This window comes from Trachurus trachurus (genome assembly GCF_905171665.1).
Source record: "Trachurus trachurus genome assembly, chromosome: 10".
Classification (NCBI taxonomy): Eukaryota; Metazoa; Chordata; class Actinopteri; order Carangiformes; family Carangidae; genus Trachurus; species Trachurus trachurus.
Genome location: NC_139894.1, coordinates 27,470,471 through 27,496,895, shown reverse-complemented (window position 1 = coordinate 27,496,895; position 26,425 = coordinate 27,470,471). Strand labels below are relative to the sequence as shown.

At 41.2% G+C, this 26,425-nt stretch overlaps 1 protein-coding gene across 1 annotated transcript in view; it reads left to right on the top strand.

The window, feature by feature from the left end:
- Window positions 1-2,878: 2,878 nt before the first annotated feature.
- aff2 (AF4/FMR2 family, member 2) overlaps window positions 2,879-26,425 on the top strand; it is a gene marked incomplete at its 5' end in the record, with an annotated part of 145,302 nt that continues 121,755 nt past the window's right edge. Inside the window, one exon of the mRNA XM_083980511.1 lies at window positions 2,879-2,931. Coding sequence (XP_083836637.1) covers window positions 2,879-2,931 — 53 coding nt within the window. The remainder of the gene's footprint in view (window positions 2,932-26,425) is intronic.

Below are 26,425 nucleotides of genomic sequence, written 5' to 3'. Positions count from 1 at the left end.
CACTTGGTATGCCCTCTGATCACGGGGAGGAAAACATGCAGGCTTTTGTGTGGGAGGACTTTTTAAAGGAGAGGACAGTGATGTCATAGGAACCACAGCTACAGCTACTGCTACTGCACATGCTGAGTGAGAAGTTTCAACCATCTGGTCAATCATTATTCATAGCGAGGCGTAAACAGTAAAACGTGCCGCTGGGCATGAGTTGCAGCAAGTGCATGACAGAGAACGAGGATGGTGGGCTGCTAAACTGTTATTAACACGCTTGTGCGTCGGGTGATCTGAGGCAGGGGTGACATGGAGGGATAAAGACACAAAAGCAAAGGTGATAAGTGCAGTTTGTGGAGGGATTATAAAGACCACCTGGATTTTCATTTCATTTATTAGTTTATTTCATAGGGACAGTGCAGTGAAGAACTGTACAGTGTGAAGTATTTTTAGGGAACATTTGTCAGCACTAGTTTGCTGCCTTGTGCTGCCTCTCTGCATACAAGCTTGTTTCAGAAGAGCTGCACAAGGCAACCAAATTACAGAGCGGCGTGCGAACCGAGCAGTCCTGCAGTGAGTAACCATCAATAAACTGCACACACTCACGTGACCAGTCTGTGCTTTATGTGACATATAGACACCAAAGGCAAAAAAGACCATGTCGATGTGGAGTTCTCAGTCATTGCTGCCGAGGAGGCCGGAGTTTGGAGGATACAGAGGAGGAGTTGTGTGCACATCCAGTCCTATATTTAGGCCCAGTGCAGCAAAGCAGATACAGTGACGGAAAAAGCAGAGAGGAACCGCACAGTGGATTATAGCTGCTGAACTTTAATGGACTCAACAGTTCAGGTCATATCAAGCAAGTGGTAAATCAAGTCCACGGGCGAGTAAACTGAAGAGTTAAAGGGGGAAAAAACACATGTCCTCTGAACTTCAGGTTTGCAGTGTCTTTATTGTTTGGTAAAGCAGAGAAATAACAAGATTTCTCTGTCAAAGAAGGTAAATTGCTATAGGTTAAGTCATGACAGGTAGACATGGTTGAAACAAACCAAACTTGGAGCACAGTTGTTTGAACAGGAGGAAATGGGGCAGAAACAACAGCATGATAGTCCCAAAAAATAATTAATACAAGAAAAAAATTAATGTTTTCCAATTGTTAGGCCCTGTAAAAGGATAAAGATGGCCCCAAAAGGAAAATCGCAAATGAACTGGTTGGACATAATCAAATGTTTCTGGTTTTAGTTGATGATTCTTTATTGAAATTGCAAAACACAACAAAGGCAAAGGCTTTGTATGCAGAGGCATAGATAGACAATTTTAGAAACCACAGAAATCCCATCCCATTAAATCTCTTTCTAATTACTTTAAGAAAGCGACATGCACAGCCAATACAGCCAATACTAAAAGATCTTTTGAACAAGTAAATATTCAAAATTTATCAGATAATAATCTTCACTGGAGTTTTGACCTCTTTGAATCCATCAAAATAACAACAACAACAACAACAACCTCAGCTGGGCCGATGAATTCATCCCCTGTATTTATGCAGCTTTACAGGAACCTGATGACACTGTCCAACATCAGCATCAGCCTTAAACATACAATATGGTTTGATTTCTACTGGCCGTTCTCCTGATGAAGACCTGGCAGCCTCAGAGTCATGTCGGCTCAATCCAGCAAAATTTGGCGTTTTAACCCAATGTGTGCATTTGTCAGTGAAAACAGAGCCTCTGGGTTGGACCTTAGTTTTTTTTTTTTTTTTTTTTTTTTTTAGATTTTTCATCAGAGGATTCTTATAGCCTGGGTTTACATGCAGATTGTACTGGGTTTTAGAGCCTAATTCTGCTACTTTCAGAATAAAAATCCTTGTATTTTACTAATTTAGGCAAACAATCAACTGAATACAAAATTGAATTCAGATTCAGAAAATAAATCATCAGGGGATAGGATACACATGTGTTTTGGGGAATCTAATGACCTCAGCATTTCTTTAAAAAAAATCCTGGATACAGCCACTCACGTAGCACCATGTGTTCCTGCACAGCCTGGATCTGAACAAAGGAGCCTCATGAGTCAGTGAGCTGCATGTACGAACCTCACTGTCACAGCTTTGAATCAGAGGAGCCTTTCACACGTCTCGCAGAGTGCGAACAGATTAAACACAACACACCTTTTTATGGACTGTGAGGTTCTGAGGGTTCTGACTCATGAGAACATGGAGAACATCACAGCTGATGTCAGAGCAGAGACTTCTCCTCATCTCAGCTGTGTGTGTGTCACTGTGGTTTCCTTCAACCTCAATCTGATCACATGTCATGTCAAACACCCTTTAAAGGCATTTCATTCATTTTCAAGCTGTTGCCAAGTCACTGCTTCACATTAAATGACACACATTTTTGGATGTGTGTGTGTGTGTGTGTGTGTGTGTGTTGGACCACAAGGTTTATTTTGTCAGATCCTGCAATATAAATAGCCCCACTTGTTATGTAGGAACATTTTTTTTCAGTGAACATCTCAGTGAGACTTGTCTTGCACAGCCTCATTCAGTGTGTGTGTGTGTGTGTGTGTGTGTGTGTGTGTGTGTGTGTGTGTGCTCTCTCCCTCTCTCCCTCCCTCCCTCCACCTCTGCCTGGCTGTCAGCTTGCCTCGACCACGTAGCAGCTTCCTGGCAGCAGCAGCGGCTTGTGTCTACTCTCCCTCTCTCTGGCACACACACACTCTCTCTCTCTCCCTGGCTGTCTCCCTCTCTCACTCTCTCTCTCTCTCTCACACACACACACACACTCACTCAGTATCAGTAGCCTATGTAGAACCACGTAGCACCAGCTTTGGATTTTAACCACCACCACCAGCAGCAGCAGCAGCGGCAGCAGCAGCCGGAGCTGGAGCGGCTATGGATCTGTTTGAATTCGACTTTTTCAGAGACTGGGAGCTGGAACAACCATGGTGAGTCCTGCACGCGCTGCTTTATTATTATGATTATCTCCCGTGTTTATTCTTAATTGAACGCTTGTGTGTGTTTTGATGTGGCGGGTTGTTATTATTATTTTTATTATTATTTAAAGAGGGATGAGGGGATGGCATCCCATAATCAAGGCTGCGTTTTCTCTTTTTTGGGGGGATGAGGAGGCAGTCAAAGTGAGTCCCGGAGAAAACCGTGCAAACCGTCTTTCTTTGTCACCGGAAAGCTGCCGTTGTTGTTGCTTGAGACGAACCGGGAGGCATGCACACGTAGCCTGCACACACACACATACACTATACACACACACACACACACACACACACACACACACACACACACACACACACACACACACACACACACACACACACACGCCACACGGAGAGCAAGCGAAACACCGGCTTTCCACAGTGTGATTGTGATCATTAAGGAATGTTTGATTTGAACGTGAGACCGCACCGGGTTATTCTGTGGCAGAGCGGGGACGCTGCTGACTGACTGACTGACACTGTTGTAGCTACAGAGGCTGGAATTAAAAAAAGCTGAATGAATCAAACCGTCATGTTAAGAGAGGACAGAAGTTTAGTGTTTTCTGCCTTCGTGTTGATTTAACCTGACGGTCAGACGCAGATGGGAACATGCAGGTGAACAGAGTTGGAGTTCAGCCTCCGCCTTCAGCTGCACAGGTGGAGGGGCTCGGACGGGTTTGGACACACACACACACACACACACACACACACACACACACACACACACAGACACAAGATGAAGGAGTGAAGTTGTGTTGTGTTGGTGGTGCATCTGTGTGCTGGAGCTGTGCACTGGTTATTTAACGCTGGCTTCATTTGTGTCATGATGTTGACGGGGGTGGGGGGGGGTGAAGGGCTTTGAGCTTGACCTGGACACTCAGTCCTGCATGTTGGTGACAGTTGCTACTGAAGCAGTTGATCAACAGAAAATGAATCAGCAGCCACAGCAATAATTGTCTGTTTAAAAAAAGAAGAAGAAGAAAAAAAGAAAATCTTAAACACTTTATTTTCAGTGCTTCCCTGATGTGAGGATTTGCAGCCTCTCTCTGTTTTATATCAGAGTAAATGGCATATTGAATGTATTTGACTGGTGGTTGGACTTCAACAGGACATTTGAAGACTGAGGAGTCGGAGTGATGAGGGCCTCCGTGGGAAATCCAGGCCGGTTATACATCTCAGATGTTGGCTGGTAAATGACAACAAGATCTAGTTTTATACAGTGTAACCACTCTACAGATTTAAGAGACAGGTTAGTTTTCAAATGTAGAATACCCTAACTAGTCCATGTCTTGGCTGTAATGATTATAATAAGAATACTGATAATAAAGAAAATGTATAAGTAGGCTAATTATTATTATAAAAAATATCTATTCAGCCCTTGTTTATATATTTTTAAATGCAAAATACCAACATTGGTATAGGCCTTAAAATCCTGTAAACAATAACAGTGGCATTTCATAGACTTAATGTATATCAATGACACACTAATCTGTAACAGAGCTCAACTGACATGTTGGCTGATATAAGCTTATTCTATATTGCAGATGTAGTGATATCAGTGTATGTGGCAGCTAGTGGATGACAAGTAAACCCAGCACAGAATGTATTTGATGTGATTTAGACAAAGAGCAGTGACAAGCAGAGAAAGTGTGTTGCTCAATAAATATATCGTTATTAGATCCCAGCTCCCAAAATATCAACATCAGTATCAGCCTCAAATATTCTGTAGGGTTCAGGGTAGCATCTGCAATAAAAAGCAATGACTAATAAAATGTAGTAAATGTAATTGCAGTCCCTAATCCATACATTACAATCCTCAGAGAGGTGATTTGATATGCAGCACAGCACATAAGAACAAAGACTCACATGGAGAGAGGTGCTGAAGCCTTTTAACAGGAGGGAGGGGATGGGAGGGGAGTGGGGGGGGGTTGAAAAGAGGACGGTGAGGCTGTCATCTGAAAGAAGTTAAATATAATTGTGGCTCTCTGCGTGGTTTGGAATTTATTACAACGCTGATTTTGTGCAGAATTTCGGGGACGTGCTGATGTTGTTTTAGAGCAGTGTTCTGCAAGTGCAGTGCAGCTGTTCAAATGCTTATCTGCTCAGTCTCAGCCTGAGGATGTGTGAAAGTGATAGAAGGTGATGTGAAGTCCAGGCATCCTCAGGAAACCTTTATGGAATCATAAAGAAAAGGAATTTATATAAAAGCACCATCAGACATGTTTAACTACACGCTGGATTACTCCTGTAGTGGAAATCTGTCTTTCTCACATAAGGCCACAATATAGCACAGTGAACGGCGTCTCCAGCTCAACTTTGTATTATAGAGGGAGCACGATAACTTGGCAACGGCGTTGTTGTTTTGAATCCTTATTCCAGTGGGGAGACTGTGAGCGGTAAAGTGACACACACTGCTGTCCCTCAGCAGCCGCCATGGAAGGGCCCTGGAGCAAGGTACTTAACCCCCCACTGCTGGAGTGGAGCTGCTCAGGGCTCAACAACAAGCTCAGGGTGTCTACACATGTAACCCTCCCCCTGCCACCACTCCATCACGCTGCCGCTGTCAGATGGTCCTTATGGGAAATTGGGCTCACTCACAGAAATATGCTTTATTACCAAAAAGGAAACACAGACATGTGGAGCTGATTAAAAAAAAAAAGAATAATAAAAAGAGCTGCTGATGGTTTGATGAAGGGGTAGGTGAAACCTGATTGGGCAGGACTGATTATGTTGAAAAGCCCTTAATTGCCTATGTGCATGTAGAATTCAGCAAAATGGCAAAACATACTTTAGAAAAAGAGGTGATTCTGATTCAGCCTGTTAACACCATGTCTTTATTATCTCTGGGTGTGTTAGGGTCATGACCCCTCCAGTAAACCTGAGGGGTCATGAGGTTGTTCTCAGGAATAAAGGAGGAAAATATACTTATTCTGCACAATTATTATCTGTTTCAGAGACGTTTTCTGAATCTTTGCTCTTTACACGTGTAAAATATTGAGTGGTTTCATATCAACAGTCAAACAAAACAACCTGAGCTCACTAAAGAAAATCACTTTTTGGCAAAACTCCTCCAAACTTATTGACATACAGTATGCAACCTGTCACATGGGGCTTACAATGATCTTCAAGTAATATTCTTAAAGGTGTACAGAAATGGCCCGTTTGTCCTGTTTGTCGCGCCGAGTTGTCACGAGTTGCCGCACGAGTTTACCCGAGTAAGGAAAATGAATTTGATTGGTTGTTATCGAGCGTGCGGGATATTCAAAGCTTGGGGCGAGCCCGAGCTCCGTGTGTGTGTGTGTGTGTCTCAGACGTTTGATTGACGGATGACGGATCCAATATCAGTGGCTGGTGAATTGTGAGCAGGCTGACGTATAATCCGTGCGTCTGCATTATCCAATGCGAAAAAAAAATACCACACTTTCATCCCGGATTTACTCAAAAATAGAATTTTGCACAAAGTTTGGCCTACATCGTCTGATAGATGAGTTATTACACGAATTTTATGACCCAGAGTGGGCTTAAATTCAATTTTCTTTTCTGTACAGCTTTAATCGTTAAAAGTAGTTAAAAAATGGTCAGTGTAACTTCTCAGAGGTCAAGGTCATGTCCTTAAATTTCATCTCCAGGTACAGATTCTCAATATATTATCATAGATGACACAGAGAAGCTGCATGCAGAGGTTTGGCATTTTCCTTTAAGGACACGTGAAAACAATTGTTGTCATGATGTGATTTATTGTTAATGCCAAATGTCTGTCAGTCAATCAGTCTGGTCTGTGTGACCTATTGACCCTCAGAGGCTGACCTGCCATAGGGTGTCAGTATGGGTCACGTCAAACCTCTCTGTTGTCAGTGGCTGCATCTTCTGCTTCTTCTTAACTTTCTGAACCCAACAATGGAAACATCACATGTGTGCAGAGGTGAGACAGTCGGCAGGGTTTTTTCTCCTGACGCTTTTTTCTTTTCATGCTGTTCCCTCCCCGTACCTCTATCACTTTCTGTATGTGCAAACAAGTGCCACACCATAAAAGCCTTTGAGGAGAGACTGTCTGAAAGTGTGCGCTGTTATCCCCCGTCTGAACGATCCATTGTGTCGAGACTACAAAGAAGTCTCATTTCAAAGTCAGATTTCTTGAGGAGAGATCGTGGTGGAAGAAGAAGAAGAAGAAGAAGAAGAAGTAGGTTGTAGCCAGGGGAGGAGATGACAGCAGCACTGTCAAGTGTAGCCACTTGGAACAGGTACACCTTCGCCTTCAGACACAGTTGGACATCGCCTGGTACAATACTGTTCATTTCAAGCATATTCAACCTCTAAACCAGCCAGACACAAATAATAAAATAAGTCAAATGTTTCAGCCGGGGTCCAGGCCAAAGACAATACGGTGTAATGAATGTGGTCGGTTATGGAGCCAGTGCAGCGCATGATGCTCGGTTGTTAACCAGTGTCTCCTACCAACAGCGCTGTGAAGCCGCTTTGATGTATCTGGCAGCTCAGTGTTAATAAATGTTAGAATGGACATATCTGTCCAAGATTATAAGAAGAAAAACAGCACTAAAAGATGAGAACCAGGCTGAAGAGAAAGTTATTTTCAAATGGGCCTTTTTTCCCCAAATTTTTTTTTACAATGCATTACACAGGCATAAAAGGGCGACACACACCTTCAATAGAAACCATGAAAATCATTGCGATTGGAGTTAAAAGTCTGTCACTCGCCATTGAAATGCGGCTCCTGTTTGACAGTGGATTTTCCCTTTAAGGCAAAAAATGAGAGAGAAAACAATCTTGAAGCTCCCCACGCCTTTGTTAAGTCTGAACGAATCCAACACTGTAGGTCTCCTCCTCCTCCTCCTCCTGAAGAAATATCCTTTCATCTCTTCTCCTCTTTGTTGCTCTTTCTCCCTCCTCCTCCTCCTCCTCCACCTCCTCCTCCTCCTCCTTCTCCCATCTCACTCCTTGTTTCATTCTCTCACTCGGAGATCTGAGGGCTTTGTATGATTGTAATGGGCCTGGCATTGAAGGTTGCGTACTCCTCACTGTAATTGCCTATCATGTAGCTGGCTAATCATGGTGGTGGAATCTGGGGGAGATCGCTTTGAATGTTAATTGACACTGATGGTGATTGGTTGAACAATTTAAGTAGTTAATTAGGGAATTGATTACACATATCGTCAGCATGGGATCTATTGATTTTGAAACTTATATCTAACTGATTCGAATATTATCATCACTGGATCTTTGATTTGTTTGAATCTTTTGACGCAGCTTTCATTCTTTCTTTCTTTTTTTTTTTTTTGGGGGGGGGGGGGGGGGGGGGGGGGGGCATTTTTTGCCTTTATCTGATAGTACAGTTGAGAGAGACAGGAAACAGGGAGGCAGAGAGAGGGGGAATAATGCAGTAAAGGGCCATCCGATGCAGAATTTGAACCGGGGTCGACCGCAGCGAGGACTGCCTCTGCATATGGGGCGCCTGCTACACTGCACCACACGACACCCCTTAAAATAAATTCCTAAAACTTGGGTTAAAACTGTTCAGCGTTGTCGTCAAGATGCGGTTCAGACCATAAAGAACTCAGCCTGAGGTTTAGGAGAAGACGGTGACAGTCAATTTATAGCGGGTGCTTTCCAACATTCGTCCGCCATTCAATCTGCCCGTCAATCGGCTAAGTCACACGTGCGAGCTCGCGCACAATCACTCGTCGCAATGCTGAAATTTCCATCCTCGCGCCACTTGATGATACTTCACACCAAAATCATCAGTGACTCAGAGGCTGTGAAAGGAAGCTGTGTGTCATCCCCAAAACTGCCAAGAATTCACAAACAATCGCTCCAAAACTCACAGCAGATAACGCTGAAGGAAGTCCTCTGTCTGGAGAAAATCCATTTGATCCCATACTGGTGGTGCAATTATCCCTCAGGGCTGTAAAACGGGAGCGCTGTGGGCAGGTGTGAAGAAGCTGGCAGAAATCAGTCAGATCATCTGGAGCTCTTACTTCTGGATTTATTGTCAGGCTTGTTGGAAACTGAAGCCCTGATTCCTCAAAAGACCCAAGACAAACATGGATCAATTAGCACCCTGTTTAGTTTGCATTATGTAACGAAAAAAACAACTATCTTTTCATTCCACAATTAACACACATGCAAATCACAAAATTATAATTGAAATGCTGTATGTAACTATGCACGTAACTTAAACCATTTAGATCTCAATCAAAACAATAAAAAAAAAACGCTGCTGGTTGATGTCATGAAATACCGTTAGACCGTGGGAGTTGTTGTCTTCACCAGCTCCAGCTTCGTAGTGGCTGTAAAGTAAATAAATCAAACAAACCTGGGGAATATACCCATTCAAAAGCTGTTTCACATTAAATTCTGTGAACATGAGACGTCAGGGACAGGGCCATAACTTTGTTTTGATTGTCTCTCTCATAACTTATGAATCAGGATGTTCTTAACAGCAGGTGGACTATATCCAAGGAGGTTTCGGCCACTCTATAACAAATGAAGGGAAACCAGTAGAAAGGCCCATAAAGCAGTTTCACTTTAAAACCTTCTAGTGGTGCAGCGGCTCACCTGGTAGAAAGCCTAACACAAAGGCTTAGTCCTGCCTTCGGTCTTCAAGTCGTCTCCCCTGACAGTCCTGTCACTCTCTCATTGTAGCTATCTGATCTGATGCCCCCCCCCCCCCCCCCCCCCCCCCCCCCCCCCCAAAAAAAAAAAACAAAAACAAAAAAACTCATCAGTGTTTAATCAGCTCAAGTAGCCTAGATAATAACCCTGAGAGTCCCGACCAGAATGCAGCGCATCATGTGGGAGAGGGAAACAAAACAGTAAGTTCAATGCAGCCTGTCAAAACCAAAACAACTGAGCTCAAAGACACCAAAACAACCCAGTGAGTTGAGAAATTCCCTGTGGGTTTATTACTGAAATTGACAATTTTCACATCACTGTTATTTAATCCTGGTTTTTTAAAACACTGATTAAAGCAGCTTTGGCTCTAATGTATTACAGAAATATTTATTCAAATCTGTGCCAGGCAGTAATTGTGAGGACTTGTCACCGATCCACTGCAGACCGAGACTGGATTTTTTTCTTTGCCGCAAAGGGTGTAATACTATACAGATGGGCCTTTCCAGTTGTGTATACATTTTAACAAGGAAGTCTAAAGTCGTGATGAGATGGCAACTTAAAATGTCCTCAGTTTCTTGAAGGACTTCGATTGAGTGTTGATTAGAATATGGCACAAGATCACAAACAATCAGCCAGAGCTCCACATCTGTGACGTATTTGTCTACCAAAGAGAAGCTGGAGAGGAGGTGAACCATTCTCTACTGTGTTGCTCTACATGCAGTTTTTTGCATTCTTACAGGTGTGTCCTCGAAGGTATCTGTCATCATCACTTACTGCTGACAGCTTCTTATTCCCACATTTTTTTTTTTTACTATCAGAAGCTTTTAGAGATCCTGAACATGCTATAGTGAAGCAGGACAAACCGGGCTGTCAGTTATCAAAGTGGTGGCAGAGATAATAAAATGTCTCAATTTGCAGAAATCCTTAGAAATCATAATGAAGCCTTTCAGCTAATTGTTCAACAGATGATCCAAGTAAACCATTTCGTGACACTGATGGTACAAAGACAGGTTCTACTGTTGGATGAATAAATCAGTGAAGACATTTTAGGTTTTGCACATGCTCCATATTATGAGCGAAGACATCTGTTTGGTTGCTTAAGTGTCGTATAAGAAAGTAAAATAGTATCCATCTGGATACAATCCCCGGCAGAACATTTGTCTTTATCAGTGAAATTTTGCCCAACCGAGATGCAAGAAGCGTGCGGCCCCTCTCCTCCCCACCACTCCTCAGGATGAGGAGAAATGAGCGATTGCACGCAGACTTTCATTAAACTCTTCATCAAAGTCACGACAATGGCCATCTGGTCCACGGGCTTTGTTTTTCAATTTTGTATTTCTTCATCAATACAGCAGTAATGGAAGATTTCCCGTCAAGAAGGTCTTCATCAGCTCAGACACGTTATGCCTTTGTTGTGGAGGGAAATAAATCAGGAAATGGGACTGAAAATATCTGCATGTTAGACTTCAGTTCTGCTTTCCGGAATTAATCTCCATTTACTAACGTTTAACATTGACTCAAACCATTGTCAGATATGCTCCTGTACAGCCATAGACACAAACAAAATGAACTTTGAGTTCAGGTTTTTTAAGAGGACAAAGAATTGACTTGTACTCGTTATAATAAATCGCCCCTCAAGTTCAAGATATTGATAGATTTTCTGGTCAAACCCTTGAAAATCTTTTGTCTAATTTGTCAGTTCATCATAAAAATATCCAAACATTAGGACATAAAGATTAAAGCCGTTCGCTGTGCATGTTTTCTTTTTACTGAATTATGGCTACACTATTCATTGAAGATCTGCTCCTCTTCACTATTTTACAGTAGCTGCTTTTTTTCTATCGTCTGCTCCTTTAGAGAGGCCAAGTTCAAACCAGGAATCCAGGTGTGAAACTCTAAAGATTATCAACCTGGTATCACATCATGAGCAGTAGCTTTTGACACCCTATAATAATGATAATAAAAAAAATCAAAACCACATTGACATACATACAAACTCTTAACCAACAGCATAATCTCCATCTAAAGCATGAAAACGCATCAACTCATATTTAATTTCAGACTAACCCATCCAGCACAAACATTAACCTTTACAATATCCTACCTCAGCCTTGGGCTCCAGCTGCGGCAAAGTCACACCAGAGCAGAGAGGTGTTCAGCAGACAAACAAAAACAATATGTTGGATTTTAGCATTTAGTATTTAAGATGCACCGAGAGGCTGAAATGTCCAGAAACCTGCAGTCTGCCATCTGTCTTATTTGAATACTGCGACTTCTTCAGGGGTGTCGAAGGTCTTGGAGGCTTGATCAGCCATAATTTGCACCTCAGCAGGACACTGTAACGCATATGTTCTGTTATAAACTGCTCCCAGAGCTTCAAATTCACCTTGTCTAATGTTAACATGGGCCTTGTAGAAGAAATTATGAAATCTAATGAGCAGCTAAGGACATGGACTGGGATCTAGTACGGTAACCAGCCCTGAGAGAACTTTACTGGAGCAGCCACCTCCTCTCTCTTATTCTAACATCACGACTGTGGAGACTTTTAAAAGTGGCAGAACTTAATTATTAGCAACATTCATGTGAACACTGGTTGAGATTGATCACACACTTTCCCAAATAGGTTTTAGACATGATTATTACTGCACACTACACTGTCTCACCTTAAGATTCCTCACCGAGTCAGGCGGAACGGACTCCGCAGAGGTCCACACGGACTCAAAGCGGATGGCATGTCTGCGCAAAGGTTTTTACGAACACGAGACTCTGTTTATGCACACCGGTGCCACACAAAAGACTGCGCCATGACAGAAAGTGTAAACAGTGAGCAAAGATTGTGGGTAATGTTGGAAATTGGCATGATTGGGCAGTGGTACGCTTGACTATGAAAGACTATGAAACCTCAGACGACTCCAGAAGTGCCACGCGGAGTCCGGTCCGCTCACACTACGCCCGACTCTGTGGGGACTTTTAAGTTGAGCCATGTCATTGATAATAACCCAAGAAGCCACAGGGCTCAGTAAAGTATAATATAACAATAAGACACATGACACATGATTTGATTTACATCCAGTTAATAAATCAGATTTCCATTAATGTGAAAAATGTCAAGCCTTTTCTTAGATCGTCATGCATTTTCATTATGTTATTTATTGGAAAGAGAGAAGGGAAGCTCTCTGTTGTGGTTTTATTAAAGGATTAAAACTATTTTTTTTATCTTTAATAAAATGTCAAATAGATGATGGAATTAGAATAGAAACAACATGAATTGACATAGTAAATTACTGTGACATAAGAGACATTGGTGAGTGCCGCTGATGAATGCGTCCCTGAGCTGCGGTATCTTTATTAAAAACACATATAGAACAGAAGAGGCAGTGTAAAGCTGCTAAAACATTATCACGTCAGCTGCTGCAGCTCCATTGTGTCAACCAAATAAGCGGAAATGGAGCTAGTTGCACTGTTTAAAGACATTACTTTCCTATTAATGATGTGCACAAATTGCAATTGCCTTGTCAATAGATGTGACTAAAAGCCTTGTAACTACTAATTAGACTATAAAGCAGAATAGTGTACATAACTGTACTAGATCTTCCCCATGGGAGCAGATCACCAGCTGCTGTTCCAATATTGGCAGAGTCATTGTGTTCAGTGTTTCCCACCTTTTAATGCTCATATTTATCTGTGTAGTTATTGCTCCTGAGTCATTTCTTATGCCTTCTCAAAAATGACTTTTGGGGTAGTTTTCTTTATCAGACAACCCACAGAGGAGAGATAAGGGGAAGGTGAGCTGCTGTGGAGTTTTTCAACCACAGTCAAACCCACAGCACCAAGCTCACAACTGATAGGGAAATGATCAGATCCCTGTCAGCACCTATATAGACTGTAGCTCATCGCAATCATGTGGGGTGTGGAGGGGATGAAAAAATATCAAATGCATATTTTATTATTTGTGTTGATTCAGTGATACGTTTATTTCATTAGCAAACATTTGCATCAGATAATATTCATTTATTTGCTGTGAGAATTGAATTAGTAAAAGGTTAATTAGTTAATGAAGAGGTTGCTTGAAATCACATTCCCTATTATTATATTAGAGCTAATTAAGGATTAGTTAATCAAGTGTGTGTGCGTGTTTGGTTTTTTGTCCTTTTTAAACTAGTGGGGGTGAAACATTTGAAATCCACATTAAGGTGTTTGTTTTACTTGACTTATTTTACTGCCTGTTTGTGTCTGTAGACTCGTTGTATTACAGTTAGAACTCTAAAACAACATGCAGCACTACAATCTTTGTCATCACAGGTGTTGTTGTAAAGCTCCGTCTCCTGCTGTTAATCTTATGAGATCCAAACATAGTCATCATTTGGAGTTCGGTGCAGTCAGGCGCTGCCAAGATGACGACAGCAGGACAGCTCACTCCTTCACTCCATCACCGAGGCTTTGTCCATCATCACATACAGTCTGTGATTTACACCCAAATACAAAATCTCATTGTATGATGACAGTTTCTGGCAATGTGATGAGCTCTGACACACTGGTTTAGCTTTCTGTTTATAGAATTATGTCCAAAGTGCCCAGCATTATTAAATGTAATATTACAAAACATCTGTAACAGCTGTTTTCTCAAAACAAGTATCTTCTTTGTTTTTGTCCTTAGTAGCACTTACACGTATAGTCCAAGCTTTCCAGTTTTATTCTTATTCTAAAGGTTTATATGAAGGTGTTGGTTCATATATAATTCACAGCCTGATTTATAGGCTACAACATATTATTCTTAAAACATGTCTAAAATTGATTTTCTATGAATTATGACAGCATTTTTGTGATTTATAGAGTGAAAAAGAAATATTCAAAACCCCTCTCTGTAAAACTATAAAATTTGCAAACTGAAACAAGGACTTGGAACCTGAACTGTTCAGATTTTTGTTCTGGGAATGTATGCAAATGTGTGCATATTTAATTATGCATTATACTATATTTGCATATTTAAACATCATTTAAAAAAGGACTGTGACACTTTAAAAAAAAATTCTACATGTAAACCATCAACAGCGGAAGTTTCATGGTGATATTTATTAGTTAGACTTTCATTTTTCACCTGTAGTGCCTTGCTGTAATTGGTGATTAGTTTAATTACCGGCAGCATGATATTATATCATCTCACTGTGAGTTCATTTTCTACAGCATTGACCTACTGTCCAGACACAACTGGAGGTACACAGTCACCTGAGCTCCGTGTATTTCTGTAGATGATGTACGGTGCTATGATACTGCTTTAAGAACAATAAGCTTGTAATCCAAATAAGAGTTATGATAATCACTGTCATCAGGACACAGCCGTAAATTTGACTTTTTACTGCCGCACCTTATTAAAAAAACAGAATTCAATCATATATGCAATAAAAGTCGTGACTGGGCAAAGCATATCAGCAGGAGACTGTGTGTATGTGTTTTTGTATGTGTGTGTGTAGTGTGTGTATTTGTCTGTGTGTTGGAAGGTTTAGAGAAAGAGAGAGCACAAGAGAGCGAGAGACTTGGCAGTCAACACTAGGTAGCTCCTGCCCTTGTACCCCCAAGATACCAAGACAATACACACACACATACACACACGCACACACATACACACACACATCTCAGGTCCCGAGGTTGGCAGAGCCATCTGCCAAGAGGAGCATGGTGCTGAGGAATGATAACGCATGCACACAAAAACACTCACACACACAGTCTTTTTTTGAGACACACACACACACACACACACACACACACACACACACACACACACACACACACACACACACACACACACACACACACACACACACACACACACACACAGTCTGCCTTGAACCCAGTGTGCTAGTAGTTCTCTCCCCTCTGCTGTAGTTGGCACCGGCCATGTTGCTGATACCTACTTTGTGTATATCTGTGTGTGAGCACTTGAAGGTGGCGGAGAGCCGACATCATTCTTCCTCTACACAGACATATTGGAAACGCGTCTATGTGGCTGTTAGTGGGGGGTTCACCCTGCTGAACCTAAAACGTTTTAGCAGCTTTGTTCTGTCCAACATCAATATGTAAAAACATGAAGACACTGGGATGTTTCCAGCAGAGCCCTGCAAAAGGTCCACTTCAGTACACGTCCTGAACCCAGAAAGCTCACTACTGGGCCATCAACCATACCCATAATTATCTTTAAATCAAACACAGATCCAACTGCACCCCGCAAAAAATGCAGAACACAGGGTGAGCAGCTAGGGAAACTGTTTTCCATGTTTCCAATATATTATGTTCTCTTGCATTTCCACTCACTCTGACCAGCTGTTGGCAGCGGCACACACTCTGCCCACAGCGTGCACCGAGGACACTGAGGTCATGTTCGCTGGATTTCTTTCTTTTCTTGGGAATTTAGGAGTTTTAGCAACCTGGTTTCCATTTTACAGTTACTGGGAACCTCACACAAGGTTGTTTTTTAATTGGTTAATTCTAGTGTAGACCCCATTCGACCTTTATCACATTAAAGTTGACAAAATAAATGAGGTGTTCATTATTTCTGCACTGGACCTTTTATTCTGGCCTTGCAACACATCCTTGAAATTAATTTTAGACCTAATAGAACTACTATCTATTGGTCAAAGCAAAATACTACATCACTGTTTCTAAAATCCTGACTTTTGTTTATTGACTATTCATTTATTATTGAAATATTAATTTAAGAACAAATAGCAACTGACTGTCTTTCTTTACTCTAGTGTGCTGGACTGTTTCTTTTATTTTAAAGTGCATCTCCAAACCTAGGTAATTGCTTGTTGATGAATGTAAGACTTTTTTTTTTTTTAAAGAAATGGTTACTGGTAACTGAAGCGTTACTTGAATAAATGTGAAAAAAATATAGCCCACACAAAGCCAATAATTAGATTCGGCAGTTAAAGCAGAAGTAAGCGATCCGGTCGTTTTGGCTAACTTCCTGTCAGCCGATGGAGTTAGCAGTCCCCGCCCTCGTCCCTACGTCACCACATTCACGCGCATCCCTTGGCTGCACACACAGAGAGGACCGGCCCTTTATGCCGTTCTCTCTCCTCATTGGATAAAGGTTGTAGGATACAAGGAAAGTTTTCTCCTCGGCTTACAGCAGAGCAGAGTGACTGACAGACCCGTGTTTCGGACCAAACACTCTATGTAAGTGATTGCTGTCCGAAGATATAACTATTTAAGACTTATATTAACACAAACATTCAGCTTACTTCTGCTTTAAGACAATATTCAGTGTCCTGTCTGTTACCTCTGTATAGCCAAAAGGCACTGTCTGGATTGTGTTTATCTCCATGTCAGACAAATCAATACGTAATACACTTAATGTTACAACATAACAGGCAAATATGGAAAGATTGTGTACATGGGAACATTTCACTGAAGCCTATCAATCGAAAATACCTATAAATAACTCCCAACAGGGCTTCACAATTTGGTGTGTATGTGTGTGAGAGTGTGTGAATATGGCACACGGAGACAGACGGAGTGCCAGTGAACCTCACAGGACAGTAGATTAAACACTGAATTCAAAATTAAACAGAAATAATAAAAGTGAATTTGAAAGCAGAGAGACTCAGAGGAAGTGAGAGCGAGACAGAGACGGAGAGGGCTAATGACGTAGCTTTTCTAGCCGAGGCCAATTTACTGTGAGGTTTCTAAAGGTCATCTCCTACACGGAGGCCTGTCTATGACAAATTACATTATTTACACCGGGTAGAAAGAGGCAGTGAGACCCGGAGACGCACAGAGAGAGTACAAGGAGAGTGTGTGTGTTTGACTGTAATTGGTCTACACTGTTAACATGAGAACCCTAAAGACATTTGCTAACACTTTGCCTAATGATGCTCTTATCAAAGCACAACACCTGCATTTTGACATGGAGCTGTTATGTCCTCCGTACCATTATGTGATGTTTCACTGCAACATTTTAATGTTTTCATTTTTTGGTGCTATATAGCAGGATGTGTGCATGTACATTCAGTGCAGCGCTGCAGAGGCAAAGTGTATGTTAAATTGAGCATTTAAAAAAAGGGGAGATTTTCTTTGTTATTTGCACCAGTTTTATTGTCATCTCCCACTGGTTTCTATAATACCTCAGCTTTGTAACAGGCTGCCAGTTTATTAAAGTTGTCTAATTTGCTGCTATAAACACTTGATGACATGCAGGTAAGTCATTTCGGGGAAAACCCCCCCCCCGTTGAGCTAAGGAAGTGATGTGTTTAACGTTTCCCATTTGTTTGGCTGAAACTGAAGAAGAAGTGGGTAATTAGCATGAGCAGCAAGGCTGGACAGACGGAAACAAAAATAATGCCACTACCAAAAAAAAAAAAGCCTTTTTTGAGTGACAAGTGAACCTGGAAAGTGTAGTTTAGAAACTCTTTGACTGACAACTGATCCATGCTACTGCTAAAGATGAACAGACCCCCACCCCCACACCAAAACCTTAAAGGTGTACAGAAAAGAAAATTGAATTTGAGCCCACTTTGGGTCATAAAATTAATGTGATAACTCATCTTTCAGACGTTGTAGGCCAAACTTTGTGCAAAATTCTATTTTTGAGTAAATCCGGGATGAAAGTGTGTATTTTTTTTTTCGCATTGGATAATGCAGGCGCACGGATTATACGTCAGCCTGTACACGATTCACCAGCCACTGATATTGGATCCGTCATCCGTCATTCAAACGTCTGAGACACGCACACACACACGGAGCTCGGGCTCGCCCCAAGCTTTGAATATCCCGCCCGCTCGATAACGACCAATCAAATTCGTTTTCCTCACTCGGGTAAACTCGTGTTGCAGCTCGTGACAACTCGGCGCGACAAACAGGACAAACGGCCATTTCTGTACACCTTTAAGCTTTTCAAGATGCTGCTGCAATAAGTTGGACTGTATATGGAGAGCAAGATATTAAATATAACTGTGTTATTTTGCACAAACAATTTAGATTGTTTCTTTATTTTCACAGCACTCACCAAAGTCTGTCTACTACACAGTGAAATGGAGACATTTCAGTGGTTTTTATTTCCCCTGAAGGGGGAGACCCAGCTCCCCAAAGACCAGCTTAGTGTGTGTGTGTGTGTGTGTGTGTGTGTGTGTGTGTGTGTGTGTGTGTGTGTGTGTGTGTGTGTGTGTGTGTGTGTGTGTGTGTGTGTGTGTGTGTGTGTGTGTGTGTGTGTGTGTGTGTGTGTGTGTGTGTGTGTGTGTGTGTGTGTCCTGGGCTATCCATACAGGGGGAAGAGCCAAAGGGATTTGTAGTTAAATGGTTTGGGACTTGGGAATGAACAGAAATATTAATATTTAGATTTAACTTTTCTGAAAGGAAATGTCTAAATGAATAAGACTTAATATTTAATTTAGGTCCCATAGCAAGTGCTCAAAACGGTGTTTATATTATTAGATCAACCTTGTCTTTATTTGAAGTGGCAGCAACTGCTGTCTGTCTGTTGGCAGAAAACGTGTCACGATGCCTCGGCCAACCCGACTGACGAGGGAATTCTACACAATTTAATGTGTAAAAACAAAATAAAAGGTAAATATTAACAATGTTGTTTCAATTGACTATTTTGCGTGTGTACAGATGAAGCAGATACAGTGCAGCTCCAATATAGTACCATTCTCCAAATAAAGCCAAACACTGGCAATGAAGTATGAAGTTTTTACATGGATTCTATCTATCTCTCTGATACGAAAGATATCTAAAATAATAATGTTGTGACTAAATGAGGGACCTAATAGTTGTCTGTGATTTTGAAACTTTAAAAGGAACTGTGCAAGATTTTTACCTTAATTAAAAATAAAGTTGTGTGTTGCGTACGGGGGTGAAAACAAGTTTCCTTGCAAAGGACAAATAAAGCTGAATCTGAATCTGAATCTGAATCTGAAACAGCTTCAGAGTAATTGTGATGGTTAAATGGCTTGTTACGGGGAGATAGGGTGTATGAGCCAATATTATGTTAAAGAAAGTTGAGAGTTTTACTGTAGATTACAGTGTGTTTTATATTGGTTTTGGTTGTGTTATGACATTATTGCCTTTTATTGCATAGATGTCAAATTTACCACAGCACCTGAAGTAGGTGCTGCTCATGCGTACAGCGTTAGGCGCTGCACATGCGCATTGTTTTGTTATGAAGGACTTGTGAAAAGTACAAGACATGGATTAGCAGAGTGGTAATAGGTACAGGGAAATACGTTTTTTTGACCACCACTTTCAGATGTTACCGTTACGTTAAGATGTTGTGGACCGTTGTGAAAACCAAGAGAATCTTGGAATGGTGTGTATTAATGGAAATACCTGGATTCTGCAACGAGAAATAAAACAACGAAACTACGATCTGACTCTCCGGTGGTTTGTTAGTAGTTAAGGAACACAAGACAGTAACATACGAGTCGAGCTAGCTGTACCAGCCTATTGCTAATAAATTGAGTGGCTGTGGAATTAAAATCTACGTTTGCCACTACATCGGGTCTCTGCCTTCCACCTAGCATCTCTTACAAGGTCAGCTCCTCTGACCCGGTGTGCAGCGGGGGGAGGAGGGTTAGTGGTGAATTTTTACGACAGTGAAAATATGCACTCGAAAACTTGCATAGTTCCCCTTTAAGAGATGTGACTGTTCTCTTGTAGAAAAATATTATGTAGCAGGCCAAAACTCCATCAGGTAGGCTGTAATCATAATTTGCATGAACAAATACATTTAATAAGGCTCAGAGTGGGAAAAAGCAGCTAGCCTCTAATGTTGTTGTTCTAGTTTGCATGTTAGAACAATAGTAACCAAATGTGGCAGATTGTTGCTTTCCAGCTCATGTAAAGCTGAATGTCAGACTAAACTGTACTGAATACAATATTCAGCGCACGTTACCTGTTGGCACGAGGCTCAGTAGCTCACTTACCATTTCAAAGGCTGCCCTGTTTCTCCCAGCAGGAGAAAAATCATTCCTGACCTCACCACAGCATCACAAGAAGAGTCATCAAAGTTTAGTAAATAAGACTGGTAATAACTTTTTATTCAGTGCTCAAAGTTTATTATTAAGAGTATCCCAGTCCTCATTTTCTCCTCCACTGCTCCTCTGTGTCCTCTGTCTCTGTCACTCCTGCTCCACTCCAGGACATTTATTACCTCTTTATCAACTAATTCATAATTATCCTGTCTCTCCCTCTGCCTTTTTCATCAGCGTCTTCCCTCTCTTTCCTTTTTCTGTTAACCTTTTCCTATCTCGCTCACCCCTCTTCCTCTCTGTGCCTCGGCCCTGCTTCCTTCAGAGGCCCGCTAATACATTTGTTATCAACCTACTCCCTAATTAACATGCCCCCTCTCTGTCTGAGTCTCTCCTATCTCTATTACTCTGTCAAGATGTCTTCTTCACTCTCCCCTATTTCATTCTGAATTTCTCCTCTTCCCACATCCTCTCATTCTTGTCTTTTTCATTTTTTTTTTTTTTGAATAGATGAATTTCAGGATGCCTCCTCATCCTCACTTCTGAGGCTCTATTATCTACAAGCAGACAATTTGTCTGCCTGAAAGCCAGCAGGACACAGAGATCCATTTTCTGTGTGAATGTGCGAGCTCATGTATCTCCATCGCTCTCAGCTGCTCTTGCTTCAGCAGTGTGTCTCAGGATGTCTATGCTGTGTTTTTTCTCTGTGTGCGTGGTCTCAGGGTCCTTGGCAGGCTCCTATTCTGGGTTCATGGGGTGTCTGAGTGATGCCCATTAGCATTCGCTTTAAATGTTGCCCTATAACATCGGCTCCTCAGTGGAGTTGCTCCCCGGGTCCTGCATCTTGCCCTTGAAAGAAAAGGAAAACCTCATTTGTTTTGTATGTTTGAAGCTGGAAATCGGCTTCCGGCAACCTACAAGTAACATATCTCGTAGAGAAATTACTTTCATATCCTTCTTACCGGCGCCAGTGTTTCGAACAATGCTGGAAAAAAGAATGCTGCCTCCCCAAAACCTCTCCACCTCCAAGCATGCACACACAGCCACACATGCCGCCAAAACAAAATTCCCCAGCTTATTCAGCACATGTAATTTAATCTCTGTGTCACTGCTGACATGTTTGCATTTGTCATGTGCAGGTTTGACTTGAAGTGGCAGAAATGTCTCAGTGCAAGTAGTGTGACAGCTGCTGTTACACTGTGAAACACCTTCATTCTGCATGTAGCAGAACAAAGTAAATTTGTGTAATAGGTGTAGTAGTGCTAGGGAATCCATGTTAGTATGTAAAAAGATGTAGAGCAGAGGGGATCTGAGAGGTGGACTGGTGAATGGTTGAATCAGTATATGCAATTCTGATGTCCTATAGTTTCAAAATCATTTTATTATTATTATTTTTTTTTTTTTTTTAATACATTGGCTCTAGGTGATTCTGTAGATTGTAAGTATTTAACATCAGTGTTTTTATTTTTTGCTAATGATTATTTGTTCTTTCCAATCAATATTTCCCATGCAGCATATACAATCTTGTTAGGGAACATGGTGTTAGAGCTGCAAGCATCAGCCTAATAGTTGGACTGACTTGTATTCAAACCATGTGCTCAGCAAGTCACGGAAAGAGGGCGCTGTGACTGAAAAACAGTAAATCCCGACACAATGCAGGGCTTGAACTTCTCTCATGCTCTTCTTTTGTTTTCTTTTTGTTCTTTGTACAACCAATTCTGTCATGTTTTGTGTGTCCTGAGTGCAACACCATCAAAGGGGGAAGGAGAGACTCTCTGAAAGTGTGTGTCCTTATTCCCATTTGAGATACCAAAGATATGTGACAGACTCAGAGTTTGAAGAGAGGGATGAGGGAGGCAGTGATGATGCAGCTGGATGAGGCTGTAGTTGGACTCTTTACTTTTCCCTTTATGCTGATTGGATGAGATGTTTACTGTATTCCAAATGTGCATACTGAGCCCTTTACGTTTTCGTTTATTTTGTTGTGCAAAGTAGTTGCATTCTATATGATGCACACCATGGTCGTCTTCTACAGTAGGAACAGTTGTAAAATGTGACCTGGTGGTCTGTTGCATAATTATTATTGATGTTTATTGGTGCACACTATTTTGTTATCCCAGAATATTGTGTATAATTATGTAAAATCCCAACTACAGGGCTGCTAGGCTCAGTAAAGAAGATGAAAAAAAAGAAAACCTTAGTTGAGGCTCATTAACCTGTAGATAGATGGCTGTGGGTTGGTGAGGACAGACTGCAAGCTGTAAGCCTTCACCCTGCCCATACAGCCAGTGGAGAAAATGGCTAACAGGGAGCTCAATCAATACGCTAAGTGTGTGTGTGAGAGAGAGTGTCTGGCTCGTGTGTGACCGTGTGCTATTTGCATTATCTGTGTATGTGCATGTGCATCTGTAACCATGCCCAGGCTGTCAGGCGTATTGATCCCGAGGTGTTGTTTTGTGTATCTGATGCATCTGCTGTGTTTTAGTTTCATTAAGTTTGGCTCCCACACACAAACGATGACAGATGAAGTCGGCTGAAGTGTGATTGATCGGCGTGGTTTTTAAAAGCAGTCCAAGGGGCATTTTTTAACTGTTGGAAATTGGTTGCTGATGCATTTTGGGTAGTGTGTGGTGGTATGAGTTTCTTTGAGCTCCAAGTATCCACAAACACTCGCAACAAAACGCAAAACACACAACACAATAATATCTATGGGTCATTGGTCTCCTGAGGTGAATTTGATGTTGATGAAATTAATTCTTAATCTAGCAACATTTGCTGATAAATGTATATTGACATCAGTTCTACCCAGTACATACAATACGTCTGACTACCTAACTATAAATAATTTAAAAGACTAAAACATGAAGTGAATTGTCAGAGTAGTTTATGTAGTTATACTGTAGCATATAGACTTCACTCCAATATGGAAGACACATGGCAAAAGATTGATGTTGTATTTCAGTCAGATTTCAGGCAGAGAGTGTATAAAAACTAAGTGTAGTAGTGGAGAGGGGGTGATGAACCTTTTATTTCACTTGTTAAAAAGGAAAGACACTCTGTAGTCTCATTAACACCCCCTTCATTTTGACTAAAAGAGAGACAGCAGGACATTTGTATAATTGATACTTGATTCGCACCAAAATGTGTATTAAGAATAAACAAATGTATGCATTTGGAGTTTAAAATTATGTATAACCCCATTCAATAATATCATAATGTTAAAAGGAGAATACAATTTGATTTTCACTCCCTCTGCCCATGATGACTAAACAGGTCTAATGTGTAATTTGGCTATAGATAAATAATCATTCACTCCCAACATCTTCATATTTTTGGGCAAACACAAGTAGTGTTTGTTATGAGGCATTTGCACATCATTAGATATATAGTTATACACATGTCTCCAGGCTCTCGGGGGGATATTGTGAAACAGCGGGGGGAGAATAATAAGGATAATAAACCTGAGCAAAAACAATAGAGTCTCAGACCCTGTGGGGCTTGAACCTCAAAAGATAGAACGAAATAAAGAAACCAGGTCAAATTGTTAATGCTACTGTAAATAACAACACATAAACACAAGGCCTAACATACATACCACCTCCCACAAGTCCTCAGACATAAACACATAATTCCCACCATCTCTCTTTACGCTGCTAATTCAATCCTTCCTCCTCCACTCTTTGTGCTTCTTTATTCTTTTCATTTCTCTCAGGTTTCCTTCCTCTATCGCTCTTGTTCTCTGAGTATAATCACCATGTTATCAGGGTAAATCCTTCAGTCTGAAGTCTATAGGCTTCATGGGGATTTGTAATATTTTCCTCATTTATTTTAGAATATCATGCTTTAGTTATTTTAGTCAGAGATAATGTTCGACTCTCCTATTTCGAGAGACTAAAAGGGGATCTCTATAATGTTACTCAGCACTGTGCTGAGACTCCAGCTGTAATTACTTTCTGATTATTTTTTCCCCCTTTATCATCTTGGTGAATTTTCAGAAGTTGTTAGCGGGCCCTAAAAAGTCAAGAATTCCATTTTTTAGATAATGTTAAATGCATGCTTTTCACTCTCTTAACGCTTGACAGTTTTACACAGCTGATGTGGGCTTTGTATAATTGATGGTCCGTTGGTGATGCAGGGAAAAGTAGCAGATAAATCACAACTCGTAAATGTTCCTGCTGGTTGTTGCTGAAAATAAATATGAATTGTGAGAGCTTCAGTCTCGACAAAGGGGCCATCATTGCCATTTTGTCTTCTCTGGTTCCACCTGTGCTTCATCACTGAGAGAAACGGTGACCCGTGGTTGGTCCGGTGAAAAGGCCAGGGCTGTTGTTTAGCAGCTGCTTGATTCACTGCTGATTTGCCGCCTTTAGGAACCTCCGAGATGTGTGGGATACTTCCCTGTTCACTCAATGACTGGCTCATCGAGTTTGATATTTACACTGATAATCTCAGGTGTGAAAGTGAGGATAATGCCTTGTTTGTGACATTTGATAAGCCTACCTTCACTTTTCTTTTTTATTCATAGATACTTTTAGCAATGACCCGGTGTACATCAAGAGATTAGTTTTCATTCATCCATAGGCTACTCTACTGTATGACAGTCAAGTCAAAGACAGATAACGAACTTAGGAAATATACATGTTTGCTTTGATACAACTGATATGTTTATGCTTTATAAATGAACCTAGAGCCAGGAGACGGTTTGCTTACCTCAGTATATGTGTTTTGTTTAATTTATACAAAAAAACTCCTCTGTTAAAACCGCAGATTGTGCCTTTATGTGTTTAATTATTTCCTGACTAAGATCAAAACATGTTTTTTAGTAAAATAAGAACATGTTTGGATCTCAGTCAGGATAACTGTTGGTAACATTAGGTGGTTGTTTTGGCCAAGTTAAGCTTACACTGTCTTGGCTCCAGCATTTTTATTTAACAGACATATGTCAGTGTTCATCTGACCTTCTAAAAAAACACCTTTCTTTAAAATCTTAAGTATTGATCAATTTAAATACCATAAAAAAATATATATATGAAATCTGATTACTTCAGCTGGATGTTTACTGACCATAGGCTGGACATATAGATTGATGCCTATCCTATGTGATGCCATAGCCTATGTAAGTTTCTGAAGAGTGATCATTAAGCCCAGCTGTTTCCATTGGTGGTAACTGCCAAACTGTTTGCTAATCCAAAAAAAATGGTCATTGTTAGCACAGCCAGACATCTGGGCATCTTGCTCCAAGGCTAACCCCTTGGCTAATGCATTTGCTGACTAATTAGCGAGTAAGCAAGCTATAGTGAGTGTGGACACCGATGTCTGCTAATCAGTGTTATATGAATAAAGAAATACTAAGATTTACTCTTGTTGAAATACAGAAGCACCAGCATTATCGCCTCTTTTCTTTCTTTTTATTTGTCCGACATTTAATCGTTCAAAAGGCACCAACACCACAAAAATGGCTGAGAGGTCAGGTCCAGTAACTTAAATGTCATGAATGAGTAGATATGCTTTAGAGAACAAACCAGGCTGTTTACATTTTTTTTAATATCAGCTGTAACCATAGCCCATTTGTTTGTGGCAGGATTGACTTTTGGAGCCGGCCTCAAGTGGCTATTTGAGGAACTGCAGTTCCTCTCTGTTGGCTTCATCCCTCCGTCCCAGAGGACGTGCTTGGGGCTGACAAACTGATCTTTCAGTCTGAACTAGTGCACTGGTGTATTTTTTTCCTCTGGAGCTGGCTGTGTCATTGTGTAAAGCCACATCACCATGAGCCAGCCCGCCTGTGCCTGGGAAGGGATAACAACTGAAAACAGATTCCAGGTCTGCCCTGACGTTTTCACACTGACAGAACACAA